At 39.9% G+C, this 17,750-nt stretch overlaps 1 protein-coding gene across 1 annotated transcript; it reads right to left on the reverse strand.

Annotated features, from left to right (window-relative positions):
- Window positions 1-408: 408 nt before the first annotated feature.
- Window positions 409-17,731, reverse strand: LOC137107602 (clustered mitochondria protein homolog). The gene is made up of 30 exons (XM_067491319.1): window positions 16,301-17,731; window positions 16,030-16,084; window positions 13,230-14,584; window positions 12,845-13,005; window positions 12,589-12,760; window positions 11,986-12,126; window positions 11,747-11,877; window positions 11,488-11,642; window positions 10,798-10,923; window positions 10,472-10,619; window positions 10,270-10,362; window positions 9,868-10,086; window positions 9,416-9,591; window positions 8,993-9,304; window positions 8,745-8,860; window positions 6,981-7,082; window positions 6,757-6,857; window positions 6,490-6,642; window positions 5,895-5,957; window positions 5,549-5,796; window positions 5,377-5,461; window positions 4,788-4,941; window positions 4,494-4,633; window positions 4,278-4,358; window positions 4,002-4,127; window positions 2,175-2,296; window positions 1,894-1,989; window positions 1,668-1,800; window positions 1,482-1,555; window positions 409-1,389 (listed from the first exon to the last, which is right to left on the reverse strand). Exons 3-30 carry the CDS (start codon window positions 14,539-14,541, stop codon window positions 1,272-1,274), a joined length of 5,058 nt encoding a protein of 1,685 aa, XP_067347420.1. The 5' UTR covers window positions 14,542-14,584; window positions 16,030-16,084; window positions 16,301-17,731; the 3' UTR covers window positions 409-1,271.
- Between the last annotated feature and the right edge of the window lie 19 nt (window positions 17,732-17,750).

Genomic DNA, 17,750 nt, shown 5'->3' on the forward strand with positions numbered 1-17,750 from the left:
CGCATTTTAATGTATCTTGTTGACTTGTTTCATTCATTGATCCATTTTTTTTATAGTACCCTGTCAAGACAACCTCTTTGATGTATGTGACGTTCAAATTAATAAAAGACAACTGATTAACAAATGAAATTCTTTATGCAGTGTTTTTTTTTTATTTTTTATTTTTTCAGTTCAGGGTCGCCACAGCGGTCCGCATGTTAATTTAGCACAGTTTTTACTGCCCTTCCTGACGCAACCCTCCCCAACTTCTACCAGGTTTGGGACCCACACTGCAAGGCTGGGATGAGGATGCCCTGTTGGGGGTTCGGCGTCTTGCCCACGGCCGCTTCGGCATACTCCTCCAGATTACACCATTGGATCTGAAAACTCCTCCAAATGATGCAATCTAGACATGTTTGTTAGCTAGAAGCAGAAAGATATTTTGTTAAAGGGCAGTTTAATACCACTTACATGTACTCCGCACACTAGAACTATCCAGTAGGAAGCAAGTTGAAAATTGTTCATGTTAGCTCTTAAGATTAATCTAATTTCCAAGTAATAAAATTAATAAGAGTGAATAGGTACATAACAGTTGTAAGTTATACACTAAATTAGCAGTGATTGGGGGTAATATCTAAAATAAATCCATTATGATCAGAGTTTATTTGTTGAAGGTGGAACTCCACAAATTTTACTTGATTAATGATAAAATAACACAGAGTACCTCTGTGTGAATGCTTATTGTCTCCCTACAGTCACCTGGATAATGACAACGATGTGACTTAAATTGTAGAAGACTGCTTGTAAACTTCAATTACATTAGGGTTATTTAATATTTAGTCAGAGACACGTGATGTACGTTCTGTTAAAGTGCTCATGGCACAAGTGTGAGCCCCAGTGGACATACAGGAGATTGCAAGATGAAAACAAGTGTACGAAATTTGCACTTTTAGTTCACTACTGCAAAATGACTTTTTCTTTTATACCCTTTTCTGGAGAATGAGAGTTACACATATTTACTATCATAGATAAATTTTCCATATTGCATTCTTGGAGATAACAGTAGCTACATCATGACTACATGTAGGTTTTCTTAAAATAAGGATCTTTGTATCCAGTCGTCCAGAGGTAAAAGAAAACACCTCTCTGTTTCTTGGATGTGGTTGCTGTCAAAAGCAGGTTTAACCTACTTATAAATACTGTTTACTTGGCTTTCAATTTTTCAATGTTGCTTATTGTCCATGGTCATTTTCAGAACTAAGAGTATTTACCCATTCCTCCATATTATTTTTTTATTTGTTGTCTGCAGCTTTGAAGTTGTATTGCTGTAATAACTGATTTTCTAGCACCTCCACTTGTACCTTTTCCTTTCCTTTCCATTCAGTCCTTAGGTCTGCAATTTCGTTTGCACTATAGAGAAAGACATAAATTGTTCAGTGTTTTTGAGGAAATTATAAGCATATTATTTTTATTGCCATAATTGGGACTGTTTTACTGCCCACCTGAGGGGAATGAGGAGGATTCCGCATGTCAGGTTGAGCTGCTGAAGGATTGTGGGAAGGCTTGGTCTTGAGAACTGGAAAGCAACACGGGGAAATGATAACAAAATCAGAGACTCGTGTGTCTGTTTGTGTGTACGGGGAGTTCCATTGTTGCTTGCATGTACTGTATGTGTTTAGGTCACAAACCTTTGGAGGTGGAATAGAGGCACTGGCTGTATTACTGCAGATATGGTTGATGGCTTTCTGGAGGACCACAGCCTGCTGGGTCAGGCTCTTGAGGTACTCTGAGCTTTCCATTGTACTGGTATGATTCAAACCAAACCTTCATAGTTGCAACAGTGAAGAGTCTCAGTTAAAATTATGAGCATGAAGCATAAACGTAACACCAGGAAACAGCACCATTTTAAGTCACACCTGGCTCTTATATATTGAATAAGCCTCTTTCTCGTGTTGAAGAGCTGATCGAAACTCTCCTTTACTCTCATTCACAGTTGCGAGCAGATGGTGACTGCACATCACAAAGACACAGGGAGGTAAAGAGGCAGTGAAAACCTTTTATATAAAATAAATGAAGGGAGCCCTAACAGAAATCTATACTGCAATGTATGTATAGAATATCTGTAACTGTCAGATGAAATCTGTGCTTCTGTCTTTCTCTCTGCTTTTAAATATATGAATGTACAACAGTTTTACCTGTGTGCAAGCTTCAGGGACGTGGCACCGTGGTATTTTGAAGTTAAATTCAAGGCATTCTTTAGGAACTTCAGGGAAAGCTCATATTCCATCAGTCCATGAAGTATTAGACCCAGCATACTCTAATGTAGTTGAGCACAATGTGGACATGAACAGATTTATTCCAACATATGATGGACATTTAATTATCAGGCCTTTGTGTTTTGGCAATAACAAACTTAAAATCTAAAAAATATAACGTTAATATGAGTTTTTTATGCTTGTAACACACAATCATATTTAGATGTCTGGCGTAAGGTCTGGGCTCTGACTGGACCACTCCAAAATTTTCTTTTTGTATTTTGTATTTCTGTAATTCTGTAATAGATTTACTTAGCTGTTTAGGTTCATTGCCCTGCTGCATCACCCAGTTTCTACTGAGCTTCAGTGTCTATACAGCTACCCTGACATACCATACAGGGGTGGATCTAGAATTTTGCAGTGCAACCTGCCCCTCATCATTCCGCCGCTAAGAGTCAACGGCGAGCTTGCACATGGAAATAGTTTTTTGTTTCCTGTAAACACAGATCTCCATCCACTTACCCCACCTCTCAGCAGCCTCTCCACCCGTCACCCATCCATGCATGTTAGTGGTGGTTCCTCACCGTGGCAGGACTAAGATGATGATGTTCATTCCCCCCTACTTTTGGGAAGCCTTTTAGCCATTTAGCAGGTAGACAGGATTTTAAATATCTGCACTATATTTATCACTAGTCAGAAGTGTAATTTAAGATTTCTGCAACTACATTTTAACTAGTCAGAATTTAAATTAAAGATATCTGGAATTACATTTTGACTAGTCAGAATCTCCCATTGACTTAAATGGGAAAACGAATTTAGGATATCTTCAATTCACTTCTGACTATCCCGAATCTCAGAAAGCTTTAATTAAATTATGACTAGTCAAAATTTAAATTACAGATATCTTGAATGACAAAGATATCTTTAATTTGGCAACTTTACAAGATATGGTTATGTTTTTAGATGTGTCAAACTAAGATAATATTAGTCGAAAGACCCATCCTTTTTAGGCATAATCTCAACTGCGTCAAGTGCTAAAAAATTCAAATGTCACAAAATATACAGTATGGAATTCCTTAACTATACACAATAAGTATTCGTTTTTATTTATTTATATAATCATATATTTATATTTTATTTCAGCCTCAGATTTGGACAGTCCTTGGACAGGTACCCGCTGCCTTCTCACTCTGGCAGAGAGTGGCACCTAGGGTGGCCAAAAAGATTTTGGGACCCTTCTGGCCAAACCTTCTGGCCTGCCCCATATCCCATAAAATACATTGGTAAATGCAGGATGGCATTTTTTTCTCAAGGTTGCCAAGTTGTTTGGACCAAATCACGATGCCCCCCACCACAAGGAGTTTCGTGTTGGAATGCACTGCCCTTTTGATACAATATGTAGTACTGCATATCCAAATTTCTTTTTTGCAAGGGATCATTCACATGATCACTTTATAGGTCAAAGCAGCTCTAACCCACACTTCCTTTCTTATCTTCAATTAACTTCTGGTGATGTCATTAGCTGAGGGGTTCAGAAACCTTTTGTTAGACAGTACTGTGAATATATAACTTATGTATTTAGTATGGAAAGGAACAATATAATAATTTGTGTGTTATTAGTTCACATGTATTATGCTTACCTGTAATTGTACATTTCAACCTTATTTTAAGTCAAGAGAACATCTAAATTCAATTGTACTACTGATTTCAGAACCAATTTCTGAGCAAAGTAACGTAGACGTAGTTTGCAGTTGAGGTCTCACTTACATCTAGCAGTAGTACTTGTGGATGGTCCTCTCCATTCACAAGCAGGGTGAGGTAACGAGCACGATACAGGAGTTGTAAAGAGGTTGCATGCTGTCCTCCAGCAAAGCAGTACAGGGCCAGGTAAGACTGTATCAGAATTAGGAGGAGATTTCCATATGAAGATGCAAGTGAAATATTACATTAATAAAGCTAAATAAGTTAGTGTAAAAGACAAACAGTGTTAAACACAGCGTTACTGTTCCAACAGTACTTTTTTCTGTGGATTGAGGAACTCACATAGTCCTGTATGGTCTGTGGATGGTCTACACCTTGCACTCTCTCACTGCTCATTACAGCCTTTTCTTGGTAACTGAGGGCCTATGAGATGTGAGGAAATGAGGGTATCATCACATTATGAAAGCTCAGTGTCTTTGTCTTTTAATGCAAGTCAGACATAATAACACATAACAAATTTGATACATGGCAAATAAATAAAATGCAATACATATTTACATCGGCATGTTCGCCCAAGATGTAGCTGAGCCGTCCCAGGAGACGCAGACACATGCACACGTCTTCATGCAGGACCCCACAAACGCTGCTGAACAAGGTCAGGGCCTGGCTGATCAATTCATAGCCCTCGTTGAGAAGCCCTAACATAAAATGATGAGCATCACATATTAAACATGTCAGCTCTTTACCTAAATCAGTTTGGTCACTTAAAGCAAGGACACTCTACTACCCAAAACCTATGTTGAAGTTGAAATATGTTGAAGTTTATGCTGTGTTAATGTCCATGACTCTCACCCTGCTGAACTGCCACCTCTGCATGTTGCACCAGCTGTGCAGCAACTGTTGATGTAAATTTGAGGTGTTTGACCACAGGAAACATGTTGACGATGTCTTCCTCAATAAACACTGGCCTGTTACGAGACTCAAATGCATACTCCCTTAGCTGCACCTAGATACAGAGAGAAAAAAACACAAGCAGAAAGGGGAACAGGTACAATTTACAGCAAAGCTGCACTAGATACAGTACATTGGTAGCGACAAGTCAATGTCAAAGCTAACTTTAATTTTTAGGGGCTTATTAGACCAGTTGGTCCAACATTTCCGTAGATAATGTCAAACCTCAAACAAATCTCATGTAGCAGGATTTTTGCCTCATTAAGTTCAAATTATGCACACACATTTCTGGCTTGACAAGATATAAATGTGGCCAAAAACATTCAAACATTTAGCAACATTACTAGCACTAGCACTCTAGATGGTTTTCTTAATGATACAAGCTGTGGTTTTATGTGAAAAATCTTGCCTGGAACAGCATAAAGATATATGGAATAAATTTAATGCAAAGGTAAATGTGTTTTGAAGTGCAGCATTGCAGATGCCTGACCTGAATACCGGTTTTGATGGCCATCTCTCTCAGTAGGGAGATCCTCTGAAGATTGTGCTTTTCTATTACTTCATCTATACTTTCACTGAACACAGATAGAATCAAAGTGTAAAATCCTGTTGCACATTTCCAGCTACTCAACACACACATGCACGTGTGTAGACCCACACACCTGTCAACTGCGTGGTGGTAATAATGTCTAGCCTCAGACCTGATCCTGCCCCACAGCTCACTGGGGGTCAGTCTAGCCCACGTGCTGTCTGTCAGCAAAGTGACTCGACTCCTGTGGCTCCGTCGACGTCGGCTCCTGCGACGGGAGAGAAGCTCATCTGAACGGGAGTCGGGAAAACAGGAGGCAGAACTTAGCAGGCAATTTAGGAAGTGACTGACAGCTGCAGAAAAAGCTGCAGGTTCCACATCCTGTGAGAAAATCAGATGTACATATTAAAACATGAATGCAAGATTACAGATTGTTATTTTTTAATATTTTACATGTTTACATTATTTGAGCATGTTACCTGTAGATAGGTCCCGAAGATGTGTTTTGCACTTCTGACGATGACTTCGCTGACAGAAATTCTCTGTGAGGGAACATTTGTTTGATCAGAAGGAGTGAAGCATGTTTTTAAATAGGATTAATCCTAATGCAATCGAACTAAGACACCATTCCGCCTCCACAGTTTTTGCCTCTATGTGCATTTTGTGGTTATTATGTTTTAATGTTATAGATGACAACACTTTATTCCCCAAGGGGGACATTCAAGTGCAATAGCAGGAAAATAAAAGGGAAAATCAAAAACCAAAAACACAAGAACGGAAAAAACCCAGAATATAGTACAATAATATGTAGAACAATAATAATAATGATGATATGTACAAGCAGTAGTAGAGCTGTGTAACTCTAAAGTAAAAAGACATATTTCAGTTCTTAATTACTTAAGCTACATCTCAAAAATCAATTTCTATCTAGTATCCGTGCGTTTATGTCACTTGGACAAACAGTAACTTTCTATATTCCACATCTTCCAATTACTTAAGTGTAAAAGTAAACCTATCAACAATGGTAGCCATGATAATACATGTGGTATATTTAGTAGTAGCTATGGCAGGTACCTGTATGTGGCTGAGTCTGTATCTCTCTTCTCCTCCATCCAGCTCCCTCAGCAGGGTGCCCAGATATCGCACGTTCACACCTCGCTGGTGTAGTGCTGCAGTGAGGGTTGCTCCATCCATCACCACGCCTGTGTAGTCAAGGCAATCTCTCAGCTACGCCCGCCCCCCCAAAAGAAATCACACACACGCACACACACACAATCATCGTCCTCATCATCATCCCATGTAATATGCTATTCACACTATAGACCTGAATAGGAGACTCACCACTGCTGGGATCTGATTGGACAGTAGAAAAGCAGCTGCATCCCATAACAACTGTCTCTGTCTCCGAACCTCTGCGACACATTCAGAGGGGAAACGAACACCTGCAACAAAGTGTCACAGTTCAAACTTTTTTTTGGTTCTTTTTTTAAATTCACATTTCTTTCAAATGTTTTCAAACTTAAGCATGATCACACACATGTGTGCACAAAGAATGTATCCAATACCTGGAGAGCAAACATCAGGATTGAAGCGGATGTCAAAGCAAGAGTCACTCACTGATCCAACAGCCTGACAAGCTTTCATGATAATATCCTGTTTCTGAAATTCTACAAAAGTTATATACAAATATATTACATACTGTACTGATGTCGCAAAATATCACAATCAGCCAGCCATCACCACTTTCCCTGGCCTCAGTCACTGCTTAACAAACCAATAAATATTTTAAGGGTTCAATAATTTTAATCTACATGTATCAATAACCATTAGATTAAACATTATTTCAGAAACTCATTTTAAAAAGTTGGGAAGGTGTGAACATTTAATTTGCAAATCTCATAAACCCTTATGTTATTCCCAATAGAACATAAACAACACATCAAATGTTGAAACTAAAACCTTTTAACATTACATGGAAAATATTAGCTAATTTTAAATATATTGGCAGCAAAACATCCTAAAAAGTTGGAAAAGCGGGAACAAAAGGCTTGAAAAGTAATTCCTGCAAATCAAAAACAAGAGAAGGAGCATTTAACAACTAATTAGGTTAATTGGCAAGAGGTCAATATTATGACTGGGTATAAAAGATGGGCAGAGGTTCAGCAATGTGCATCTAAAAATTGTGTAACACTTTCACAAAAATGTTCCTCAATGTAAGACTTTGAAAATCCCACCATCTACAATATATAATATCATCAAAAGATTCAGAGAATCTTGAGAACTCTCTGTGCTCAAGGGACAAGGCCGAAGGTCAAAACTGGATGCATGTGAGCTTTGAATCCTCAAGCAGGACTGCGTTAAAACAGGCCTGATTCTCTCCTGGACATCACTGCATGGGCTGAGGAACACTTCCTGAAATCACTGTCTGTGAACAGTGTTCGCAGTGCAATCCACAAATGTTAGCTAAAGCTGTATCATTCAAAGAAGAAGCCATATGTGAACATGATCTGGAAACGCTGTGCTGTTCTCTGGGCCAAAGCTCATTTAAGATTGTCTTAGGCTAAATGGAAAACCGTCAGATGAATCAAAATTTGAAATTCTTTTGGAAACCATGGACACCGTGTCCTGTGGACTAAAGAGGAGAGGGACCATCCGGCTTGTTATAAGCAGACAGTTCAAAAGCCTGCATCTCTTATGGTATGGGGGCACATTAGTGCCTATGGCGTGGGCAGCTTACACATCTGGAAAGACACCATCAATGCAGAAAAGTACATAGAGGTTTTAGAGCAACATATACTCCATCCAGAAATCTCTTTGCTAAACTGGCCTGCCTGCAGTCCAGACATTTGGTGCATCATAAAATGAAAAATAGGCAACAAAGGCCCGGGACTGTTGAGCAGCTAGAATCCTGCTTCAGACAAAAATGGGAAAACAATCCTCTCCTAAAACTCCAGCAACTGGTCTCCTCACTTCCCAGACATTTACAGACAGTTGTTAAAAGAAGAGGAGATGCTACACATTGGTAAACATCACCCTTTTCCAACTTTTTTGAGATGTGTTGCTGCCATCAAATTCAAAATGAGCTAATATTTTCAATGAAAGGTAAACCTCTCTGTTTCAACATCTGATATTTTGTTTGTTTTCTATTGTGAATAAAATATGGGTGGATGAGATTTGCAAATAATTGGATCCTGTTTTTATTTACATTTTACACATCTTACCAACTTTTTTGGAATTGGGTTGTAAAACATCTTTATTTACATTAGAGAGTTGCTCCTGTTTTATCAAAAGGTTTAATCGCTTCTCTTTATTTAGCTAGTGGTATTCACCTATATCTGCATTGGCTGTGGCTGTACAAACCAGATCTTCCCTTTGCTCTGTGGCTTTATCCTTTTCTCCTAGTTGGCTGAGCCCCACTGACACCATCTTGACATAAAGTTCATATCTGCAAAAAGAAAAAACAAGGTTAGATGAATCAGACAATTCATCAGTTCATTCTGCTAATTTAATAGTCACATGGCAGCTACACTTGTTTCCAAACATTTACCAAAAGCCTACAAAATCTCCTCTTCCTCACCGGTGCTGTACAAAGGCCTCTATCAGCTCTGGTCTCAGGCTGGCCAGGCCGTGAGGATGACGTTGTGGGTAACCAAAGTGCTGACACTCCAGGGGCACAGCCTCCCCTGCCACTTCTATTTGGGAGAACTGAAAGTTAAGGTCGGGTGGGAAGGTCCGCAGAAGATCCAATATGTAAGGTCGTCCATCATTACCCAGGAGGCCCTTGGTCTCTACACCAGAGCAAAGCTCCACTGGGGTGTTGTTGTGGTCAAGTACCTGGTGACGCTGGAGTCTCAGTGGTTTACTGGTTTTATCCAGCAGCTCTAGAAACCTGCCGAAAAACAAAAACCAAAAAACATCAGGATTGTCTGTCTGAACTTTTACAAGAGATCTAAATAACTATAATATACTTTATACTTTTCTTGTTTTTTGGGAGTGTTACCTAGAGTGCGTAAAAACTGTTTTTCCATAGTCATTAGAGCCATAGACAACACTCTGCTCCTGATTTTTCTCCAGTATCCCAGGAACAATGGTCTGAGCGATAACACGGGTACCACGATAATCCACCACAGCTGTCCCCAGTGTATGAAGCCCCTTTATGTCAACAGACGTGTATCCCTGTAGCAAAGCATCACACTGTGAGGAGTTTTGTTTCCATGGAAAGAACATGAAAACAGGGCTTTAATTTGATATGTCTGAAAGTAAACTGCAGCAAAGATTAATATCTTTGTGTATAGCATTTATATGTTGTTTTCCTTTTTGTTATCAACATAATTATATTCTAGAGAATCGTTCAATGTAAAACTACCCCTCTGGAACAACAAACAGTACTTTTAAATGGGGGGAGATGAAACCCCTAACTCATTATGTAGGAACTGGTGTCAGGATCTCTACCTGTGCTCCTCTCAGGTCACAGATGGCAGCAGCATGTGCAGCCGTGTTGCCCCCCAGTGGGCTGTAGTGATCCAATATGTTGAACCCCAAGCTGAAGAATATGTTGTTCCAGATGAACATCTGCATATGAGGGGCCTCCCCGGGGTTCAATGGCACGATATTACCGTCGACAACAGCTACAGCACCTTGTGTTGCAGCAGCGACAAAGTCACTGTTGGTCTGAATGTTAGATTAAAATCTTGGTTAAGAAAGTTTCTCTTTCCAAACTGTCATTTCTTTAAAGTACTCAATAATGCAGGGGAAGTACAGAAGGATATACTTCTACACCCTGCACTCCTGTTGACTGCTTCAGGGATTTAAACTGGAACTTGAAGAACTTTGTTATGAAATCTGTTGCCTCACCTTAAAGAAGCTCCTCTCCCTGTGCAGGCGCTCCTGGTGGGAGCTCCTGGGAAGTTCCTTGCATCCCTGCAGCTCCTCATTCCAGTCCCGACTCTGTGATCACAACAGAGCATGTGCAAAAATGCATGTGCCATAATTGTTTCCATTTTACAGCAATATTACATTTCTCAGCATTTCCAGATATTTTTTTTATCTAAAAGACCTGCACAGAAGTGAGCTCATCCTGGCCCATGTGACCCGCGTGCCTCTCTTCAGCTCTGACACAGTCGAGGGTGTGGTCTCCATGATGGGCAGTCCAGGTGAACACCTGGAAAGGTACTGCGACACGCTCATAAGGGTGCTGCTGGACTCTGGCAAGTGACAGAAAACATTCTTCTATTAGCAGGTCGGTAGTGGTCTGAGGAGATCTGCTTTATGTAAATCTAAAATGTAGAATACTGAAATCTATGTATTTACAATTAAATATTGAATTAATAAAGTTAGATGTCACTCGTGTCAATAAAATTTCCACGTTATCAGCTTGCTTGCCTCTTTTTCTGCAGGGCAGTGAAGTTCCTCTTGAAAGCAGGGCTGATTTGACTGAAGAGTTCAACTAGAGAATGGCATAGCAGTTTGGGGACTGCAGGTTTAGGGTTGAAGTTGAAGGCAGTTGATCTGGAGTTGTCGGAGCATAAAAAAGTTGAATCAAGGCTAAGTTTCTAGTGTAACTGAAGAAATGCAGCAATTAAGGTTAAATTACAACTAATTCTCCTGATATTTGATAATAAACCAAAGCATTGACTTAACCACATCTTTAATTTGATGCAATGACTGCAATTCATCTAGGGAAGGAAGCAAATACTTGTACCAGATTTCATGATAATGCATCCAGTTGTTATTAATGCTAGATACATCTAGGAACCACAAATGTCTGTACCAACATTTGTGCACTAATCATTAAAAAAAATAATACAGTAAGTGAAAACTTTTCACCTATTGTTGCTCCCTGTTAAGAGATGAGGGGATCACTTAAAATTTACTGGGGTTCATAAACACTGTACAAAGTCTATTAAGATGATGACATATTTCATTTGATAAGGGTTCATTCTCTGCAGAGCTTTATGGTAACCCATGTTGTGATATTTTAGCCTGGACAAAAGTAGTGGACTGCCCAAACACCTCTGGCACCAGAACAAAAATCCTATCTCTTTTCAAAGGGCTGAATAGTGTAAGACTCACTGGTTGAGGTAAAAACCACGTGTACATGAAGTAATGTTGAGTTCTCTGTCTTCCATGGTCATGACAGTTAGATACATCAAGTCTCCATGCATCTTCCTGTACCCTGGAGGAGGGTTCCAACTGCTCATGGTCAATACCCGCAGACACTGTAGTGGCTGTAATGATACAGAATAGGCCATTGTTCCTTTACTATATCCAAACTCATTTTGTTGAATGCTATGTAACAAATCATATTTGCAATATGAAGCCTGATCATGACCTTCCTGTCATCTCTGGTTGGCTGCAGTGGAAAAAGTGGTCGGTCCTTACTTCCAGGCAGGATGTATTCAGGAGGGCTTAAGTAAAGAGAATCCTTTTCAGAAGATCGCCTCCTCCCCACAGTTTCACTCTCTGTAAAAAAAAAAAAAAAAGGAAATGTAGATGGAAGCATTAAATGTTAGAACTGCTGCTAGAAATGCTCAAATGTCAGTGTGAAGAGGAATGAGACAACAATTTCACCCTTGTCTGCTCTGGTGTAAAAGCTGAGGTAAGAGAGTGAGTTTCCATTCACTCCATTATAAGCATCTGTGGGGTCAAGGCTCCTCAGTAGGCCACGTACATGCCTGAGATGAAGACGAGCATCACGCACTGTGTAAGAATCTGCAGCAGGATCACAAGTGATGTTTATGCGGCTTTTAACTTAGATTTCAAGATCTTTACAGGTAATTGGTTACATTTTATGAAAGCAGATAAACAAAATCTCTGCAATATAGAGCTAGAACTGTGTTTGGGTTGTGTGTCTTAGGACACTGTAAACTTCCTCTAATGACGTTAAGTATTCCATCAGGTCTGATGATCTGATTCCGAACAGTTTTGAGACATAAAGCGAGAGCATGTGTTCGAGACATGTAGAAGGTAATAACAGTTTAGGTGACAGGTAAACATTTTCAGGAAAAAAAGGAACTTCTTGAAAAAGGTGTTACTGATTGATGTGAAATACCACAATGACAACACAGGACTAAAGTCAGATGCTCCAAGTGTTGCTCTTTAAAGTGAGCTACGCATTTTCTTATCCCAAAAATGAAACTAATGAAGAATAAAGTCAAACAATTAATGGGTTACCTTCCACCATCTTGATCACCGCTCCGTCCCGGACGGTCTGTAGGGAGCGTAGCTCTGTGAGGCTGTCAAGCGTGGTGCCCCCCAGGTGGAGGGAGAAGCATGTGCGGTGGCAGGTGATCTCATGATCCATTAGCATCTGGTGCAGCTCTGCCACCAGCATCTCGCCTGAAACCTGTAGGTGGAGGAGGACCAGAGAATTGAAAAAGACATGTCCATATCTTACCAAGTATCTTTAAGTTAACTATGGCAGCAGAACCTGAAGTTCAAAACATTCGGCTCCCGGAGGTTGAACTCTGACAGTTAAGTTTGTTTCCTGCAGATCAACTATTTCACGGATGCTAGGTTGCTTCTTTTTATCAGCATCAGACTCCTCTGTGCGGTCATTCTCTGAGCTTTCTTCATCTTGACTTAGAAGAGCTGTTGACCACAGTGCACAAGAGACACAAATGGGATGTGAGAATAAAAAACTGGCTGCTTGATAAGTGGCATAACGGCTCACTTAGCTTTAGCACTGAAATATGACTATAATTTTCAATATTTTGACCTGTTATCCGTAGGAATATGTTTGAACATTGCAGCACATACAAAACAACATAGTCTACAGAGATAATGCCAGCACAAATAAACTAAAAATCTCACACCTTTGACATGTGGCTGTGGCAGAAACATCTTGTCAACTAAAAACAACGTCATTTGCTTCACTGGAGCACATTCCTCCCCAAGCTGTGGCAGAACTGTGTTTGCATCATCTTTTCCCCTCTTTGGTGGGAGCAGGTTTTCTGGGCATTGGGTATGTTTTGCATTTAAGAAAGACTGATATGCCTCATCTGCGTGGTCCTCAGAGTTGTTTATGTTTGTCTCTGTGGCGATAATGTTTGGCTCCTTTTCACTTATATTCACCAATCCCATTGCTTCATTATGCTGAGGTGAGGTGACGCAACACTCAACAGTGTCAAAGTTCTCCACGATATTCATATTACTTTTGCTGTTCTTTGTTGGGCTCTGATGTGATGCCACCGCAGCAACGCTCTCATCCATATTGTTCATATTGAATTCAGTCAGCGTCACTGGAGTGCTTTCTGACGCAACATTTATTTTTTTGTCCTTTACATCCTCCTTTGTCCGCAAAGTGTACTGCTCCATCCAGGCAGAGTTTGTGGTGTCCTTAGCAACAATGTTATTCTGCTGCAACCTAAACACATCCCCTTCATCAAGGTTCAACTCCTCTTTTAGCTCTGTTTGAAAATCATGCTCATGGATGAGATGCCCTTCCAGTTTGAACTCTTCACCAACCTTGAAACTAACTGGATCTCTGAGATTATTTAGCGTCTCTGACAGCTCATTAGGGGCAGTTTCTATGAGTCTCTGTTGTGATGTTTGTGTGTATGTTTGAGCGTCTAAGAGCAAAGTCACCTGTTCGAATTCACCTCGTATTTTATGTTCTTCCATCTCTTTAGAAGTATCCCTGTTTGATATTGCATTCACTTCTCCCTCCACTGTCTCCTTGTTGCACACAAGTCTTTCTGTTTGTGTCTGAACTTCAGCCAGTGAGTCTGTCTGAGTCTGTACCCCCATTCCAATCTGTGTCTCCCTTTCAGTCTGTGTCTCAACCTCAGAGTACCCCATGCTTCTCCCAGTGTTGCTTCTCTCTTGTCCTTCATCTCCTAGCTCTCCTCTTCCTTCCTCCTCCTCAGACACCAGCAAACACACCATCGGCTCCACCAGAGTTACATCCCCTCCTGGGTTGCTGCTTAAGATGATGTCTGGAAACACGAAGTGCTCCGGTTCGAGGGCTGGGTTTGTCACACCGGCTTCGTTCGACACGCTCGGAGAGTCACATTCACTGTCTTCGCTGGACAACAGAGGCGATCTCTCCACTTCTTCCTGGGCCAGAACATCCTGACACTTAAAGTAGTTTGACAGAGTGACGCAGCATTGGACTACGTTTCCCATGGTGATTTTGTGCACAAATCAGGAATAAAATTGTGCAGTCAGCCTAGGGGAGAAAAGACCACAGTATGTACAGGGTTTTAGGGTCTTAAGGGAAACAGGAAAATATAGTCAGGGATACATTATGAGAATGTAAACCCACTGTCAAAAACAAGTAAAAGGACCTATATGACACTAAGTAAGACTGAAGAAAAATGACTAGAGACTATGTTTTAGCCATATTTGACTTACCTGGGGATTTTTATTCAACCTGTAGGACCAACTGTCCATATTGCCCTTGTTGGAGCTATTTTTTTGGCATTGTAGCATTACATTAGTCCTGGAATATATCTGTGTTATAGTTCATCAATACTCCCTCATCTGGACATCTAAATGTCTACAGTTAGTTTAATAATTTTAGGTTTTGTGCATTTTCTTGTCTTCAGCTGGTTAAAGGCCACAATATTGCATGGCAAACTTACATGATGTCCCAGCTTTGAGTGGAAATAAAAGAATATGCTTCATTACTCTTCCAAAAGAGCAAACAGTAAGCTCCAGAAAAGCTGATAACCTATTAATTTACCCTACCTGTGTATGAACATAATATGACAGACACTTCCTGTTTGTGCCATATTATGTTCATCTATGCTACATCCTCTAGTTGAGTGTTAATACGCATGTATAGAAATCGTTTTTTGTGTATGCATTCATGTTTATTTGCATGTGTACAAATTTGTATATATGTACATGTGTGTATTTAAATATATTTATATGCACTAGCGCGTGCATTTTTATAGCCCTTTGCCTTTTATTGCCTGTTTAATGCTGCCAATTGTGTGGCACTTTGTAACATTGTTTTAAAACGTTATACAAATAACAAATAAAGACTATTAGTATTATTACCTGCCTGACTTCGTTGCCTGCATTGCTTCTGTCTTTGTTTAGGATTTTTAAATTAAAACTGAACAGCTCTGAACTTCAGTGATTTGCATCTGAGTCAGAAATCAATGTCAGAATCCTTGACAATGACCTTGACATGTTATAGTACTAAAGGCTAAAAATCTACACATGTAATATTGTGGCTATGGTAAAAACATACCTGGTGACAAAAAAAACACACTTATTTAAGTTAAAATGCTAAATATAACAGATGTTGTCCAAACTAAACAGTTGTCTATCTACTCAAATGCAAAAAAAAAAAAAGTCTGTTGAACCTTAAAGATGGAATTAATTATTCCAATTATATTTCTCCTGTAGCAGCAGCTGCATATCCTGTTTAGCTGTTCTCCACTGGTTTAATGTCTTGTGTTTGTTGTTGCATTGATGCACATTAGTAATTACAGGTGCAACACGTCGCACTCTGGCTACACCTTTACCGTGTGGTCAGAGGTGGGTTTAAAACTTTGAAAACATCATCCACACAGGGAACTGACTGCTCCTCTTTAGCCAAGTTTAAATTAAGCCACTAAGTATAAACGTGAAAAGCTTTGTCCTGCAATAGTGTCACCTTACTGTGAAAAGCACAAGAAAACTGTATCTCATCAGACAAACTGGAACTGTGTGAATCCTGAAACAGAGATGAGAAAAAACAGTGAATGCAACTTTAGAGTATAAATGCTTCTATGTTACAGTTAGGCACTAAATAGCTGAACACACACACCATTTTATGGACTCAATGCTAATTGGAGTTTCATTAAGAATAACACATCTTCAGCAGAATATGAAAGCTGCAGAAAATTTAAGGTCACACATCATATCACAAACAACAGGAATGAAACAGTACCAATATCACACTCAATCGATGGGTCCTACCAGCCAGTGTAGAGGGGGGGAGACTGGAGGTCTGTGTCATCCTCTCCAGACTTCTATGCTGTTCATCCTGCTGTCCCAGGCTTTTGTCTGGAGCAGGAGTCTCCCCTGTCCTCGCTGCGAAACCTGCACATGTGTGTGTGAGTGGGTGTGTGAGTTCCCTTCTAGGCTCAGAGAGAGCAGCTGTGAGAGAGCCTGCAGGCCCTGCATTCACACACTTAGCACCCATCCACGTCCAGCAGAGGGCAGCCTCTCTGCTGGTAATGATGTCATACTTCCTGTATTCAGACCGGTCCAAGCCCTCTTCTGTCAACCTTGAATATGAGCACGTGCACAAAGAGTATAACTAGCTGTAGCAGAACGTCTAGCACACCTTCCCATTTAAGCACTTGCTGAAATAAAGCACACCAGTCTTGACACAGCACCGCCCCCTGCTGACACGAATTCCTGGAACCAAACAAATACTCTTTTCAGGTCTAGGAGCTGGTTTTGGTTCTGCCTCTGTGGTTGTCATGGCAGCGGTGCAGAGCAACGATAAAATACTGAGGACAGTCTCCAAGGTAACCGTGGGAACGTTCTAGAATGGGACGTTAGCCAGGAGGCGACTGTCGTAAGTTTGTAGTTTTGTATCACTTCTTAAAAATGAAGCACCTGAAATCAGGTGTTTTTCTTTAATTCATCAAAATACCGTAGTTTATCATAATTTGTTTTTATTCATTTGTCCACTGAATTTTCAGCATGTTTTTATAAATGAAAAAGTAAATACTTGGGTTAATTAAATATACAAATACTAATACTCATTTCTGAATCATACAGTGGAGCCATTAAGTAGTAAAATGTGATGCTAATCTGGGAGTCCTACTAAAACTTAGATATGGCAATACAATATATACATCCTATATCTACATCCCTGCAACTAGGAACATGACATACAGTATATACACACACATATATACGTGTGTATATACACACGTATATATGTGTATATATATGTATATATAAAACAACATTTTTAAATCTAACACAAATTGCAATACTGAAAACAAAATAGAAACAAAACTGTAAAAGCCTAAAAAAGTTTGTCTGTGTCTGTCTATTATGTGCAGGTATGATTAAGATTAATGCTGTGAACAAAGGTAAACGTCTCATGACTGAAGCTGGCAAAACAATAACTTTCCTGTAATTAGCCTATATTATAAATGTGTGTGGTTTTTCTTTTTACTTCTCTTAAAACTAGTGGAGAGCTGACTGGTGAAGGTTGACCTGTAGTGCCATCTAGTGCTCGAATGTGAACTGTAACTCCCCCACATAGCACTTATGAGCCATATTTATTCAAAAGGTAACAACACACTACAGCTGAAGGCAGATTTAAGTTTTTTAATGTATGTTAACTCCTCTAGTTACTGGATGGTAGTAAAGATATG

The sequence above is a fragment of the Channa argus genome, chromosome 22 (genome assembly GCF_033026475.1).
Source record: "Channa argus isolate prfri chromosome 22, Channa argus male v1.0, whole genome shotgun sequence".
Classification (NCBI taxonomy): Eukaryota; Metazoa; Chordata; class Actinopteri; order Anabantiformes; family Channidae; genus Channa; species Channa argus.